Source organism: Moschus berezovskii, chromosome 21 (assembly GCF_049115385.1).
Source record: "Moschus berezovskii isolate FMDL1 chromosome 21, NW_MosBer_1.0, whole genome shotgun sequence".
Taxonomy (NCBI): Eukaryota; Metazoa; Chordata; class Mammalia; order Artiodactyla; family Moschidae; genus Moschus; species Moschus berezovskii.
Window position 1 is genome coordinate 65,992,509 of NC_142480.1, and position 17,306 is coordinate 66,009,814.

Here is a 17,306-nt window from a genome sequence, read left to right on the forward strand (position 1 = left end):
TTGACCCCATATTTTCTTTTTCCTGTTTAAAAAACAGGAAGACAGAAGTATAAGCTGAGTATTCTCAGATTCTTTCCTGAGAAACACTGAAAGGCAGGTCTTTTGGACCTTGAAAAAATGAGCTAAGATTTAAAAACTGTCATTTATATTCATCCCTGGTTTTAATGTGGTCAGACATAGCCAATGACTACACAGCTGCACAGAACATCACCTGGAGATCTGCATACAGTAAAGAACGCGTGGGCCAGATGGCAATGGACAGTATGGCTCCAGGACAAGAATGGAAACACATATCAATGGAATAGGATAGAGAACCCAAAATAGCACCACTAATGGTCAATTAACCTATGACAAAGGAGGCAAGACTGCACAATGGTGAAAAGACAGTCTCTTCAACAAATGGTTCTGGGAAAACTGGACAGCCACATGTAAAAAAATGAAAATAGATCATTCCTTAACTCCATACACAAAAATAAGCTCAAATGGATTAAAGACCTAAATGTGAGACTGGACTCCATACAACTGCTAGAGGAGAACACAGGCAGAACACTCTGTGGCATAAATCACAGCAACATATTTTTTTGATCCATCTCCCAGAGTAATGGAAATACAAACAAAAATGAAAAACGGGACCTACTTAAACTCAAAAATTTGCACAGCAAAGGAAACAATAAACAAAACCAAAAGTCAACCCACAAATTGAGAGAAAATATTTACAAATGATGTTACTAATAACGGATCAGTCTCCAAAATTTACAAACAGCTCATGATGCTTAACAGCATCAAAACAAACAGCCCACTCAAAAAATGGGCAGATCTAAATAGACATTTCTCCAGAGAAGACATACAGATGGCCAACAGGCACATGAAAAAATGTTCAACATCACTAATTATTAGAGAAATGCAAATCAAAACCACAATGAGGTATGACCTCACACCAGCCAAAATGGCCATCATCAAAAAATCCACAAACAGTAAATCCTGGAGAGGGTGTGGAGAGAAGAGACCCCTCCTACACTGTTGATGGGAATGTAAGCTGGTACAGCCACTATGGAGAATAGTATCGAGGTTCCTTAAAAAACTAAACATAGAGCCATCATAAGACCCTGAAGTTCCATTCCTGGGCATATATCCAGAGAAAAACATGCAATGAGATACTTTTTAATCACTACTGGTGTCTCAATCTCTATTCCTTGAGTTTTACCACTTTCAGCATTTAAACCTTCAATAAGTGCTACATATTTAACAAGTCAATTGTGAGCTTAAACATGCATGATAAATCTCGAACAGAAATCCACAATAAGAACGTAAGCAAGAACTGATACAAAGACCATCAGGTCAGAAAAGAAACTTCTTACCATGTTTATTGACGACACAGGACCAATGCTGTTAACATAGATGTCAACGTCGATTACAGTGGGTTTTACTGTGGAGAAAACACATGTATGTTAGTTAATTCAACGTGCCAGAAAGCGCTCCTCACTTCCCTCTGAGTCACACACTGACAGCTCAAGAGCATACGGAAAAGTGGTGGGTTTTTCTTTGGGACCTGCATGGTAGTTACAATTCTTAAATGATTAAAGATTCTTACTCACAGTTAGCGAATTTAATTATTAAAAAACAGGGTATTTATACTGCAAGTTGCCAGTGACAGATGGCTATGATACTCTAAAAGTCTCTGTTTACCTGATGATATGACAGAGAAAACATAAAAAGGTAAAATACAAGACATCACATAGGAAATGTCAAAGTTATGCTACGAAATCAAACCTAAGTAATGAGTAATACTGGAGAAGGAAATGGCAACCAACTCCAGTATTCTTGCCTGGAGAATCCATGGACAGAGAAGCCTGGTGGGCTACAGTCCATGGAGTCACAAAGAGTCAGACACTACTGAGCAACTAACACACACCCACCCAATGAGTAATATCAGGGACAATTCAAGTTATTTATCCATTATTTTGGTGCAACTCAAAGCAAAGATCTGGAGAATACATATACCAAAGCAGATTAAGAAATATTCATTGCTGTCATTATTACGTAAAGACAAACATGCATATCACAGATTTCAAATTCTGCAACTCAGAAAAGAATAACACTTCAGTAAGTCAAGGAGTTACCATTCCAACTATGAGGAAATAAAATTCATATAACAAAAAACTGCAATATCTAACTGTGCATCAGAGGTAAAATTAGCTCATTTAACCTTAAAGAAAATCAGTTCCCCTCTCCTTGGCAGAAATGGAACTTGAAAGACCAGTAATGAGATTCCCAAAACAAACTCCAAGTCAGGGGTCTGTGCCACTGGAGAGGAGGTGGCTTCCTTTTCCTAGCACTCAGCAACTGATCGGTACAGGGGAGAAGAACACCAATTTCAGAGTATTTCTGCCCTAGAGGAACATAAACAAGACTTTTGAACCTCTGCATATAAACAAGGTATTTCTATGGAAACAAGAGTGTTTGTATCAGCAATTATTTCAATGAGCTTCCTCCAGTTTTGCTAAATAAGTAATCATTGATGAGTGGCACCTGAAAGCTCAAATCTGTTGTTCAATTACATACCCAGCAGTCTGCAGCCTGAGCCATGTTGTCCAGACCTTCACGAAAATAAAAATAATGATAATGAACTGGAGTCAACTACTCTATCTGTCAGCACAACCAAGCTGTTCAGAGCTGTTGGCCTCTGGGAAAACACCCCAAAATGATTCTATGAACTATGTACATAGTGTTTAAATTTTATAAAAGGACTATTTTGCATTTTAAACTGAGCTTTGCTAACTACTTTGAACAGCAAGTAGCATCTTTCTTCAACTTAATTGGATTCAGCAAATATTCTGTCTCCAAATGCTGCATAACCTTATTAATGTTATACAGAGGCTGTGTTAAGTCAGTCAGTTGAGGACCTACTTTTTGCAAGAGATTCTTTCTGGTTGTTTCATGGTATTTACCAGACTTTAGGTTTCCAGAGCTCTTAATCTCATTAAATAAAAAGGATCTACAGATGTAAAGCCTTAACAACTTGAAGCAAGAAGTGTCAAGTAAGTATTAAGTGCAATAGTATAATAAAGGTTTTAGGAGAAGCGTTTGGAAAACACACACACACACACACAAAAAAAAAAAAACCTGGGAGAAGAGCTGTTTTAAGCAAATTCTCCTTTAAGCAGTGTCATGCTGAAGTAAAAGTTATGTTTAGGAAAGTGGCCCTGACAGTGGTACTCTAGAAACAGGGTGGCCACAGGAGGCTCAAGATTTACAACTCAAGGATTAGAGATTAAGTCACAACAAATGAGCTTCAATAGGATGTCAAGACCATTCAGTGGGGAAAAAGTATTTACAACAAATGGTGTTATGTAAACTGGATACCCACAAGTGAAAAAATGAAGTTGAACCCTTACACAATATAGAAAAATTAACTCAAAATGGATCAGAAACCTTAAGGACAGTCTGAAATTACAAAACTCTTCAAAGAAAACACAGGAGAAAAGCTTAATGACTGGATTTGGTAATGATTTCTTATATATGACACCAAAAGCACAGGTAACAAAATAAAAAATTAAACTGGACTACATCAAGATTAAAAAGTCCAGTTTATTTTTTTTGCATCAAAGGACACAATTAACACAGTGGATTGCTGTTGTTGTTATTTAGTTGCTAAGTCATGTCTGACTCTTCTGTGACCCCACGGTTTGCAGCCTGCCAAGCTCCATTATTCATGAGATTTCCCAGGCAAGAATACTAGAGTGGTTTGCCACTTCCCTCTCCAGGAGACCTTCCCAAACTAGGGATCAAAACCGCATTTCCTGCACTGGCAGGCAGATTCTTTACCACTGAGCCACCTAGGAAGCCCAACACAGTGGATAGGCAACCCGTATAACGGGAGAAAGCATCTGCAAATCATGTATGTGGTAAGCGTTTGATATCCAAACAATAACAAGAACTCCCACAACTCAATGACAGATAAGCAAAAGAACCTGATTTAAAAATAGGTAAAGGATTTAAGGCAAAAGAGACAAACAATGACCAATAGGCACATGAAAAGATACTTAACATTATTAGTCACTAGGGAAATGCAAATCAGAACAGCTTCATATCCATTATGATGACTGCTATTTACATTAAAAAAAGAAAACACAAATGCTGGCGACAACGTGGAGAAAACGAAAACCTTGTGCACTGTTGGTGGGAATGGAAAATGATGCAGGCACTATGGAAAACAGTATGGTGGTTCCTCAAAAATCTAAAAATAGAACTACCCTGTGATGCAGCAATTCCACTCCTGGTTATATACCCAAAGGAATCAAAATCAGAGACTCAAACATATTTGTACATCTATGTGCAGAGCAGCATTACTCACAGCCACCAAAAGGTGGGATCAAGTCATATGTCCAGGGAGGGGTGAATGGGTAAACCAAACGCAGCATATGCACCTGGAAAACCACTTAGCCTTTCTGTGCTTGCTCACATGGTGGTCAGTCAGGTGCGGCTCAGGGAAACAAAGTCAATTCACTCCCGGGTCCTAGAGACGGGTGGTATGGCATGCTTTGTGCGACTACATGGGTAAGACATAAGGGTGGTCAGGAGGCAGAAGACAGGGCAAAGGAGGGGATGCTCAGGCCATGATCTGAACAGCGGTCTCTGGGGGAAAAGGCAGGATAAACAACTCAGATCGGCTAGTTTGGCTAGCTTGAATAACTCCTGTGGGCTTGCAGCTACACACGTGGTTTCCAGTGGCCTGGTACCAGGTCTTGGGATAATTAGAACATCAGAGCATTGTCTCCTGGGGTGTAAAAGCCAGCTCGTAGAGGAGATATGACTCTGGATTGGATAGACTGTATGCTCAAAGACCTGCTCCAAGCTGGCCCCTTGCCATCATGAAGAACTGGCTAACCCTGGAAGGGGCAGTAGCTGCCCAATCAGGAAGCATTTTTAAGATATCAAAACATCATAATACACAGATTTAAACATATATGTGTACATATGTATATGTATATACACTGACACATGCTACCACACGAATGAAGCTTGGGCACATTCAGTTCAGTTCAGTTCAGTCGCTCAGTCGTGTCCGACTCTCCGCGACCCCATGAATCACAGCACGCCAGGCCTCCCTGTCCATCACCAACTCCCGGAGTTCACTCAAACTCACGTCCATCGAGTCGGTACACTGAGCGAAATCAGCCAATCACAAACAGACACCCTGTGCTTCCACTTACCTCATGAGGCACCTAGAGTAGTCAAACTCACAGAGACAGGAGGGAGAATGGGGGCTGCCAAGACGTGGAAGGCAGAGACAATGCAAAGTCAGTACTTACAGGCTACAGCTTCAGTTACACAAAACGGAGAGCTCCAGAGATGGATGGTGGCCATGGCTGCACAATAAACTGAGTGTACTAAATACCACTGAGCTGCACACTTGCAAGTGGTTAAATAGCAAATTTTATGTTACCTGCATTTTACCAGAAATTTATAAAAAAGATTAAGCTCTGGGAAGTTGGGAGAATGATGAAGGGTTACACAGGTGCAAGAAAGTCAGGAATGAGGGGAGAAGGGATGGCAATTTTCTGAGTAAAAAGGAACATATTCTATTGAAGAGCATAAAATAGGACTGATGGAATTGAGTCCTCTGCATTTAATTCAAAAATGAATTCATTTCAAGTTTTCATTTCATTTCTGTCTTGGAAACCTATTTGTAAATTCTATCATGCAATTCTATTTGGAAATAACTATTTCCTAAAAATTCAGAATTTGTATATTTGAGAAGAATCATACTCATAAACTGTGCAATATAAATGAACACTGCAAAGCTGCCTAGGGTAAGTTTTGCTAAGAGTCAACTACATTTGTTTCCTCGGAAGACTGATAGCACCCAAAGAGGAATTACGAGGACTATGCTTTCTACTTGCCTCTGCCACAACACCAATGCAGACTTTTGTTTGGTTGCTGTTCTTTGCCCCATCCTGAACCTTCTCATCCTAGAATTATCAATCATGAGCTGAGAAAATGACCCAGACACTGAGAGACAGCAAATGGCCTCTGTCACAGTGCCCTTGTCACAGTGGCAGGACTGTCTGCTGACGAGTCCAGAGACACAAGACTGACCTCTGTTCTCCAGACTGCCACTTAGAGCCTGGAGGTGAACAGACTCTTCATCTTACTTATTGCGGACACACACAAACACACACATAAACTCATCATGGTAAAAAGTAAATAAATTATTTTTTAATTTTTTTTTATTTTTAAAAACTTTTTTTAAATTGGAGGCTAATTACTTTACATTATTGTATTGGTTTTGCCATACATTGACATGAATTTGCCCCAGGTGTACATGTGTTCCCCATCTTGAACCCCCTTCCCACCTCCCTCCCCATCCCATCCTTCTGGTTCATCCCAGTACACCAGCCCCGAGCATCCTGTATCATGCATCGAACCTGGACTGGTGATTCGTTTCACATATGATAATATACATGTTTCAATGCCATTCTCCCAAATCATCCCACCCTCGCCCTCTCCCACAGAATCCAAAAGACTGTTCGATACATCTGTGTCTCTTTTGCTGTCTCATATACAGGGTTATCGTTATCATCTTTCTAAATCCCATATATATGCATTAATATACTGTATTGGTGTTTTTCTTTCTGGCTTACTTCACTCTGTATAATAGACTCCAGTTTCATCCACCTCATTAGAACTGATTCAAATGTATTCTTTTTAATTGCTGAGTAATACTCCATTGTGTATATGTACCACAGCTTTCTTATCCATTCGTCTGCAGATGGACATCTAGGTTGCTTCCATGTCCTGGCTATTATAAACAGTGCTGCGATGAACATTGGTGTACATGTGTCTCTTTCAATTCTGGTTTCCTCAGTGTGTATGCCCAGGAATGTGATTGCTGGGTCGTATGGCAGCTCTATTTCCAGTTTTTTGAGCAATCTCCACACTGTTCTCCATAGTGGCTATACTAGTTTGCATTCCCACCAACAGTATAAGAGGGTTCCCTTTTCTCCGCACCCTCTCCAGCATTTATTGTTTGTAGACTTTTGGATAGCAACCATTCTGACTGGCATGAAATGGTACCTCACTGTGGTTTTGATTTTCATTTCTCTGATTATGAGGGATGTTGAGCATTTCTTCATGTGTTTGTTACCCATCTGTATGTCTTCTTTGGAGAAATGTCTGTTTAGTTCTTTGGCCCATTTTTTGATTGGGTCATTTATTTTTCTGGAATTGAGCTGCAGGAGTTGCTTATATATTTTTGAGATTAATCCTTTGTCCGTTGCTTCATTTGCTATTATTTTCTCCCATTCTGAAGGCTGTATTTTCACCTTGCTTATAGTTTCCTTTGCTGTGCAGAAGCTTTTAATTTTAATTAGGTCACATTTGTTTATTTTTGCTTTTATTTCCAATATTCCGGGAGATGGGTCATGGAGGATCCTGCTGTGATTTATGTCAGAGAGTGTTTTGCCTATATTCTTCTCTAGGAGTTTTATAGTTTCTATACACTAATAATGAGAAAATAGAAAGAGAAATTAAAGAAACAATTCCATTCACCACTGCAACACTGAACTGAACTGAAAGAAATAAAAGACCTATATACAGAAAACTATAAAACACTGGTGAAAGAAATCAGAGAGGACACTAAAAGATGAAGAAACATACCGTGTTCATGGATTGGAAGAATAAATATTGTGAAAATGAATATATTACCCAAAGTAATTTATAGGTTCAATGCAATCCCTATCAAGCTACCAACGGCATTTTTCACAGAGCTAGAACAAATAATTTCACAATTTGTATGGAAATACAAAAAACCTTGAATAGCCAAAGCAATCTTGAGAAAGAAGAATGGAACTGGGGGAATCAACCTGCCGGACTTCAGGCTCTACTACAAAGCCACAGTCATCAAGACAGTATGGTACTGGCATAAAGACAGAAATATAGATCAATGGAACAAAATAGAAAGCCCAGAGATAAATCCATGCACCTATGGACACCTCATCTTTGACAAAGGAGGCAAGAATATTCAATGGAGAAAAGACAATCTCTTTAACAAGTGGTGCTGGAAAACTGGTCAACCACTTGTAAAAGAATGAAATTAGAACACTCCCTAACACCATACACAAAAATAAACTCAAAATGGATTAAAGATCTAAATGTAAGACCAGAAACAATAAATTATATTTTAATGAAAAAAATTCTTGACATTGTATTTCAGTGAAAAGAAATTGTTGATGTCAATCTGTTTGGGGCTAGACAATCAAAACCACACATAACACAGTGTTGTTCAATTGCTAAGTTGTTTTCAATTCTTTGTGATACCAGAGACTGCAGCATGCCAGACTCCGACGTCCTTGCCTAACTTCTGGAGTTTGCTGAAACTCATGTCCATTGAGTTGGTGATAATATCTAATCATCTCATCCTCTGCCACTCCATTCTCCTTTTGCCTTCAATCTTTCCCGGCATTAGGTTCTTGTCACTGAGTCAGCTCTTTGCATCAGGTGGCCAAAGTACTGGAGCTTCAACTTCAACTTCAATCTTTCCAGTAAATATTCAGGGTTTATATCTTTAGGATTAGAGCACCACATTCAAAAGCATCAGTTCTTCAGTGCTCAGCTTTCAGCATGGTCCGACTCTCACATCAGTATATGACTAAAAGAAAAACCATTCTAAAGGAGATCAGTCCTGGGTCTTCATTGGAAGGACTGATGCTAAAGCTGAAACTCCAGTACTTTGGCCACCTCATGCAAAGAGTTGACTCACTGGAAAAGACTCTGATGCTGGGAGGGACTGGGGGCAGGAGAAGGGGATGACAGAGAATGAGATGGCTGGATGGCATCACCAACTTGATGGACATGAGCTTGAGTGAACTCCAGGAGTTGGTGATGGACAGGGAGGCCTGGTGTGCTGTGATTCATTGAGTCGCAGAGAGTTGGACATGGCTGAGTGACTGAACTGAACTGAACTGAAGAGAAAAAGAACTTTTGTCTGCAAAGTGATGCCTCTGCTGTCTAGGTTTGTTATAGCTTTCCTTCCAAAGAGAAAGCGTCTTAATTTCATGGCTGCAGTCACTACCTGCAGTGACTCTGGAGCCCAAGAAAACAAAATCTGTCGCTACTTTCAATTTTTCCATTTCTATTTGCCATGAAGCAATGGGACCAGATGCTATGATATCTGTTTATTGAATGTTGAGTTTTAAGCCACATTTTTCACTCTCCTCTTTCACCTTCATCAAGAGGCTCTTTAGTTCCTTTCCACTTTCTGCCATTAGAGTGGTATCATCTGCATATCTGAGCTTACTGATATTTCCCCAAGAATCTTGATTCCAGCTTGTGCTTCATCCAGCCCAGCATTTCACATGATGTACTCTGCATACAAGTTAAATAAATAGGTTGACAATATACAGGCTTGTTGTACTCCTTTCCCAATCTGAAACCAGTCAGTTGTTCTATGTAAGGTTCTAACTGTTGCTTCTTGACCTGCACACAAGTTTCTCAGAAGACAAGTAAAGTGGTCTAGTATTCCCATCTCTTTAAGAGTTTTCCACAGTTTGTTGTGATCCACACAGTCAAAGGCTTTTGCCTAGTCAATGAAGCAGAAGTAGATGTTTTTGTGGAAGTCCCTTGCTTTCAGTATGATTCAGAGAAAGTTGGTAATTTGATCTCTGGTTCCTCTGCCTTTTCTAAATCCAGTTTCTATACCTGAAGTTCTTGGTTCATGTACTGTTGAAGCCTAGCTTGAAGGATTTTGAGCATAATCTTACAAGCATGCAAAATGAGTACAAATGTCTGGTATTTTGAACATTCTTTGACCCTGCCTTTCTTTGGGATTGGAATAAAAACTGACCATTTCCAGACCTGTGACCACTGCAGAGTTTTCCAAATTTCCTGACATATTGACATGACATGAGTCATTGAACTAAAATGGACAGGATTGGATGAATTTAACTCAGATGACCATTATATCTACTACTGTGGGCAAGAATCCCTTAAAAGAAATGCAGTAACCCTCACAGTCAACAAGAGTTCAAAATGCAGTACTTGGATGTAGTCTCAAAAACAACAGAATAATCTGTTTGTTTTCAAGGCAAACCATTCAACATCACAGTAATCCAAGTATATTCCCAAAGCACTGATGCCAAAGAAGATGAAGTTGAATGGTTCTATGAAAACTTTCTAGACTAACACTAAAAAAAGATGTCCTTTTCATCATAGGGGACTAGAATGCAAAAGTAGGAAGTCAGGAGATACCTGGAATAACAGGCAAAATAACAGGCAAGTTTGGCCTCAGAGTACAGAATGAAACAGGGCAAAGGCTAACAGAATTTTTCCAAGAAAACGCACTGGTCATAGCAAACGCCCTCCTCCAGCAACACAAGAGACAACTCTACACATGGACGTTAACAGATGATCAATATCAAAATCAGACAGTATATTCTTCACAGGCAAAGATGGAAAAGCTCTATACAGTCAGCAAAAAAAGAAAAGACTGGAGCTGACTGGGGCTCAGATCATCATACTAAGTCTTCTATCCCAAGATAATGAAATATCTTTCCATTTCCTTGACTCAGATTTCTTTTATTAATGTTCTGTAGCTCACCAACCCCTTCATGGATCACTGCCTCATCATGGAAAAGGAGCTTGCATAACTCAGTGAAGCTATGAGCCATGTCATCCATGGCCATCTAAGATGAATGGGTCATAGTAGAGATTTCTGACAAAACATGGTCCATAGGAGGGAGAATGGCAAACCACCCCAATATGCTTGCCATGTGAAACTGGCTTTAGAAAACGCAGAGGAGCCAGAGATCAAATTGTCAACATTCGGTGGATCATAGAGAAAGCAAGAAAATTCCAGAAAAACATCGACCTCTGCTTCACTGACTACACTGAAACCTTTGACTGTATTCAGTTCAGTTTCAGTTTAGTCACTCAGTCACGTCCAACTCTTTGCGACCCTGTGGACTACAGCACACCAGGCTTCCCTGTCCATCACTAACTCCTAGAGCTTACTCAAACTCAAGTTCATCTAGTCAGTGATGTCATCCAGCCATCTTATCCTCTGTCATCCCCTTCTCCTTCTGCCTTCAATCTTTCCCAGCATCAGGGTCTTTTCTAATGAGTCAGTTCTTCACATCAGGTGGCCAAAGTATTGCAGTTTCAGCTTCAGCATCAGTCCTTCCAGTGAATATTCAGGACTGATCTGCTTTAGGATTGAATGGTTGGATCTCCTTGCAGTCCAAGGGACTCTCATGAGTCTTCTCCAACACCATAGTCGAAAAGCATCAATTCTTCGGCACTCAGCTTTTTTATACTCCAACTCTCACAACCATACATGACTACTGGAAAAACCACACCTTTGACTAGATGGACCTTTGTCAGTAATGTCTCTGCTTTTTAATATACTGTCTTTGTGTGTCATACTTTTCTTCTAAGGAGCAAGTGTCTTTTAATTTCATGGTTTCAGCCACCATCTGCAGTGATTTTGAAGCCCAAGAAAATAAAGTCTCTCACTGTTTCCATTGTTTCCCCATCTATTTACCATGGAGTGATGGGACCAGATGCCATGATCTTAGATTTTTGAATTTTGTGTTTTAAAACAGATTTTTCACTCTCCTTTTTCACTTTTATCAAGAGGCTCTTCAGTTCCTCTTTACTTTCTGCCAGAAGGGTGTTGTCATCTGCATATCTGAGGTTATTGATATTTCTCCCAGCAATCATGATTCCAGCTTGTGCTTCATCCAGCCTGGCATTCCCCATGATGTACACTGCATGTAAATTAAATAAGCAGGGTGATAATATACAGCCTTGATGTACTCTTTCCCCATTTTCAACCAGTCTATTGTTCCATGTCTAGTTCTAACTGTTGCTTCCTGACCTGTGTACAGATTTCTCTGGAGCAGGTTAGGTGGTCTGGTATTCCCATGTCTTCAAGAATTTTCAACACTTTGCTGTGATCCACACAGTCAAAGGCTTTGGCACAGTCAATAAAGCAGAAGTAGATGTTTTTCTGGAACTCTCTTGCTTTTTTGATGATTCAGTGGAAGGCAACTTGATCTCTGGTTCCTCTGTCTTTTCTAAATCCAACTTGAACACCTGGAAGTTCATGGTTCATTTACTGTTGAAGCCTGGCTTGAAGGATTTTGAGCATTACTTTGCTAACGTGTGAGATGAGTGCAATTGTGTGGTAGTTTGAACATTCTTTGGCATTACCTTTCTTTGGGATTGGAATGAAAACTGACCTTTTCCAGTCCTGTGGCCACTGCTGAGTTTTCCAAATTCACTAGCATATTGAGTGCAGCACTTTCACAGCATCATCTTTTAGGGTTTGAAATAGCTCAACTGGAATTCCATCACCTCTAATAGCTTTGTTGGTAGTGATGCTTCCTAAGGCCCACTTGACTTTGCATTCCAGAATGTCTGGCTCTATGTGAGTGATCCCACCATCATGGTTATCTAGGTTATGAAGATCGTTTTTGTATAGTTCTTTGTGTATTCTTGCCACCACTTCTTTATATCTTCTGCTTCTGTTAGGTCCATATCATTTTTGTCCTTTATCGAGCCCATCTTTGCATGAAATGTTCCCTTGCTGTCTCTGTTTTTCTTGAAGAGATCTCTAGTCTTTCCCATTCTATTTTTTTCCCTCTATTTCTTTGCACTGATCACTGAGGAAGGCTTTCTTACCTCTCCATGCTATCCTTTGGAACTCTGCATTCAGATGGGTACATCTTTCCTTTTCTCCCTTGTCTTTAGCTTCTCTTCTTTTCCCAGCTATTATAAGGCCTCCTCAGACAACCATTTTGTCTTTTTGTATTTTTTTTCTTGAAGACAGTCTTGATCACTGCCTCCTGCACAATGTCATGAACCTTCGTCCATAGTTCTTCAGGAGCTTTGTCTATCACATCTAATCCCTGAATCTATTTGTCACTTCTACTGTATAATTGTGAAGGATTTGATTCAGGTCATACCTGAATGGTCTAGTGGTCTTCCCCACTTTCTTAATTTAAGTCTGAATTTGGCAATAAGGAGTTCATGATCTGAGCCACAGTCAGCTCCTGGTCTTGTTTTTGCTGGCTGTATAGAGCTTCTCCATATTTGGCTGCAAAAATATTATCAGTCTGATTTCAGTATTTGGGAGGATCATAACAAACTGGAAAACTCTTAAAGAGATGGGAATACCAGATCATCTACCTGTCTCCTGAGAAACCTGTATGCGGGTCAGGAAGCAACAGTTAGAATCTAATATGGAACAACTCATAGGATCAGGATTGGGAAAGGAATACAATAAGGTTGTTTGTTGTCACCCTGTTTATTTTACTTATATACTGAGCACATCATGAGAAATGCAGGGCTGGATGAGTTTCAAGCTGAAATCTAGATTTGTGGGAGAAACATCGACAACCTCAGATATGTGGATGATATGATTCTAATGGCAGAAACCAAAGAGGAACTAAAGAGCCTCTTGATGAGGGTGAAGGAGGAGAGTGAAAAAGCCTGCTTAAAACTATGTGAAACGAATCACCAGTCCAGGTTCAACGCATGATACAGGATGTTCGGGGCTGGTGCAAGGGGATGACCCAGAGGGAGGATAGGGGGAGGAGGGAGGTGGGAGGTGGGAGGGGGTTTCAGGAGGGGGAGCTCATGTGCACCCGGGGTGGATTCATGTCAATGTATGGCAAAACCAACCAATATAATATTGTAAAATAATAAGCCTCCAATAAAAAATAAAAATTAAAAAAAACTAAATATTTAAAAAACTAAGATGATAGCATCTGGCCCCACCACTTCATGATGAGTAGAAGGCGAAAAGGTGGAAGCAGTGACAGTTTTCCTCTCCTCTTCTCGGGCTCTAAAATCATGTTGATGTTGACTGCAGGCATGAAATCAGAAGGCAATTGCTTCTCGGCAGGAAAGCTATGACAAACCTGGACAGTGTGTTAAAAATCAAAGACATGACTTTGTGGACAAAGTTCCAAATAGTCAAGGCTGTGGTCTTTCCAGAGGTCACATGGGGTTGTGAGAGCTGGACCATAAAGAAGGTAGACAGCCAAATAATTAAAGCCTTCAAACTGTGGTGCTAGAGAAGACTCTTGAGAGTTTCTTGGGCAGTAAAGAAATCGAACCAGTCAATCCTAGAGGAAATCAACCCTGAATACTCATTGGAATGACTAATGCTGAAGCTGAAGCTCGAATATTTTGGTCACCTGATGCGAAAAGCCAACTCACTGGAAAAGACCCTGATGCTGAGCAAGACTGAGGGCAGAAGGAGAAGATGGCATCAGAGGTTGAGATGGCTGGATGTTATCATTGATGCGATGGACATGAACTTGGGCAAATCCCAGGAGATGGTGAGGGACAGGGAGGCCTGGCCTGCTGCAGTCCGTGGAGCTGACTGGGCGACTGAACAACAACAGTTCACCACATAAGTCTTTCATCTCCTTGGTTAGGTTTATACATAGCTATTTTATCTTTTTGAATGTCATTTTATTTTTTATTTTTAATTGGAGATAATTACTTTGCAGTACTCTGCTAGTTTCTGCTGTACATCAACATGAATCAGTCATGGGTGTACACACGTCGCTCCCTCCCACCTCACACCACATCCCATTCCTCTAGGTTGTCACAGGCACCAGGTTTGAGCTACCTGTATCACACCACAAGTCCCCACTGGCTGTCTATTTTACATATGGTAATACATATCTTTCAATGTTCCTCTTTCAATCCGTCCTTCCCTCTCCTTCCACCATTGGGTCCACAAGTCTGTCCTCTCTGTCTGCATCTCCAGTGCTATCCTGCAAATACATTCATCAGTATCATCTTTCCAGGTTTCCATACACATGTTAATATACAGTATTTGTTTTTCCACTTTTGACTTATTTCACACTGTATAACAGGCTCTAGGTTCATCTACCTCATTAGAACTGATTCAAATGCATTCTTTTTTATAGCTGAGCAATATTCTGTTGTATGTATGTAACACAATTTCTTTATCCATTCATCTGTTGATGGACATCTAAGTTGCTTCTGTGTCCTAGCTATTGTAAGTCATGCTGCAATGAACACTGGGGTACGTGTCTCTTTCAAGATGTGATCCATCCTGAAGAATGTCCCACATGCACTTGAGAAAAAAGTCAAACCTACTATTTTTGGATGAAATATCCTGTAGATATTAATTAGGTCCAGTTGGTCCAACAAGTCATTTAAAGCTTGTATTTCCTTATTAATTTTCTGTTTGGGTGATATGTCTATTGTTTTTAGTGGGGAGTTAAAGTCTCCCACTAACACTGTGTTACCGTCGATTTCCCCTTTGATATCTGTATTTGTCTTATGTATTGAGATGTTCCTATGTTGGGTGCATTTATAACTCTTGTATCTTCTTCTTGGATCATTATGTAGTGTCCTTATCTGTCTACTGTAATGGTCTTTCTTTTAAAGTCTATTTTATCTGACATGAGAATAGTTACTCCTGCTCTCGATTGAAGCTTGCATAGAATATCTTTTTCCAGCCTCTCATTTTCAGTTGGTATGTGTACTTAGGTCTGAGGTGGGTCTCACGTAGACAGCATATATAGGGACTACGTCAGCCAATATGTGTCTTTTGGCTAGAGCATTTAGTCCATTTACATATGAGATAACTATTGATATGTATGATCCTATTACCATTAACTTTATTGTTTGGGGTTTGTTTTCATAGACCTTTCCTGTCTGTTTTGTTTTCAGTCTAGAGATGTTCTTTTAGCATTTGTTTTAAAGCTGGTTTGGTGGTACTGAAGTCTCTTAACTATTGATTGTCAGTAAAGCTTTTGATTTCTCCTTTGAATCTAAATGAGATCCTTTCTGGATAGAATAATCTTGGTTGTCGGGTTTTTTTGTTTTCTTCCTTTCATAACTTTAGGTATATCCTGCCACTCCCTTTTGGCCTGCAGAATTTCTGTTGAAGTCTAAGCTGTTAAGACTTATGAGATCCCCTTGTATGAAACTTGCTGCTTTTCCCTTGCCACTTTTAACATTTGTTCTTTTTATTTAGTTGTTGTTAGTTTGATCAATTTGTGTCTTGGCATGTTTCTCCTTAGGTTTATCCTGTATGAGACTCTCTTGGTTTTCTTGAACAGGGTGGCCAATTCCTTTCCCATATTAGGGAAGTTGTTGACTATAATCTCTTCAAATATCTTCTCATACCCTTTGCTTTTGTCTTCTTCTTCTTCTGGAACCCCTATGACTCAAATGCTGTGTTTAATGTTGTCCCAGAGGTCTCTGAGACTGTTCTCATTTCTTTTTATTTTTTTTTTTTCTGCTCTGCTTCATTTATTTCCACAATTTATCTTCCAGCTCACTTGTCTGCTCTTCTGCCTCAGTTATTCTGCTAGTGGTTTCCTCTAGTGTATTTTTAATCTCAATTATTGTGTGTTCATTGCTGACTGCCTATTGTTTAGTTCTTCTAGGTCCTTGTTAAAGATTTCTTATATATCCTGATCCATGCCTCCAGTCTATTTAATCTGCACCTCCAGTCTATTTATCTGTGCCTCCATTTTATTTTCAAGATTTTGGATCATCTTTACTATCATTCCTGGAGAAGGCAATGGCAAGCCACTCCAGTACTCTTGCCTAGAAAATCCTATGGATGGAGCAGCCTGGTAGGCTGCAGTCCGTGGGGTCGCTAAGGGTCAGACACGACTGAGCGACTTCACTTTCACTTTACTATCACTACTTGCATCACTTTTCAGGTAGACTGTCTATTTCCTCTTCATTTGTTTAATCTTGTGGGTTTTCACCAAGTTCCTTCATCTGCTGCATATTTCTCTGTCTTTTCATTCATTTAATTTACTGTGTTTGGGGTCTTGTTTCTGCAGGCTAGAGGGCCGTAGTTCCTCTTAATTGTGGAGTCTGCCCACCATGGGCGGGCTGGACCAGTGCCTTGTGAAGGTTTCCTGGTTGGGGGACCTTGTGCCTGTGTTCTGGTGGATAGAACTGGATTTTGTCTGAGGGACAGTGCTATATCCACTAGTGTGTTTGGGGGTGTCTATGGGTTTGGCATGTCTTTAGGCAGCCTGTCTTCTAATGTTCAGAGTTGTGCTCCTATTTTGCTGAAAGACTGGTGTATGGAACCCATCACTGGAACTTGCTGGCCTTTCAGTGGGGTTTGGTCTTAGTGTTGAGGTGGAGGCCTTCGGGAGAGCTCCTATCAACTAGTGATCCATGGGGTTGGGATTTCTCTGGTGATTCAATGTCCTGGATCAGGTTTCCTACCTCATGGGTTCAGGCCTGATCCATTACTGTAGCACCAAAACTTCAAAGGTCACACAGCACAG

At 40.1% G+C, this 17,306-nt stretch overlaps 1 protein-coding gene across 1 annotated transcript in view; it reads right to left on the bottom strand.

The window, feature by feature from the left end:
* Positions 1 to 17,306, bottom strand: part of GABRG3 (gamma-aminobutyric acid type A receptor subunit gamma3) — an 876,540-nt gene that overhangs the window by 781,438 nt on the left and 77,796 nt on the right. Inside the window, exon 3 of the mRNA XM_055417673.2 lies at positions 1,359 to 1,426. Coding sequence (XP_055273648.1) covers positions 1,359 to 1,426 — 68 coding nt within the window. The remainder of the gene's footprint in view (positions 1 to 1,358; positions 1,427 to 17,306) is intronic.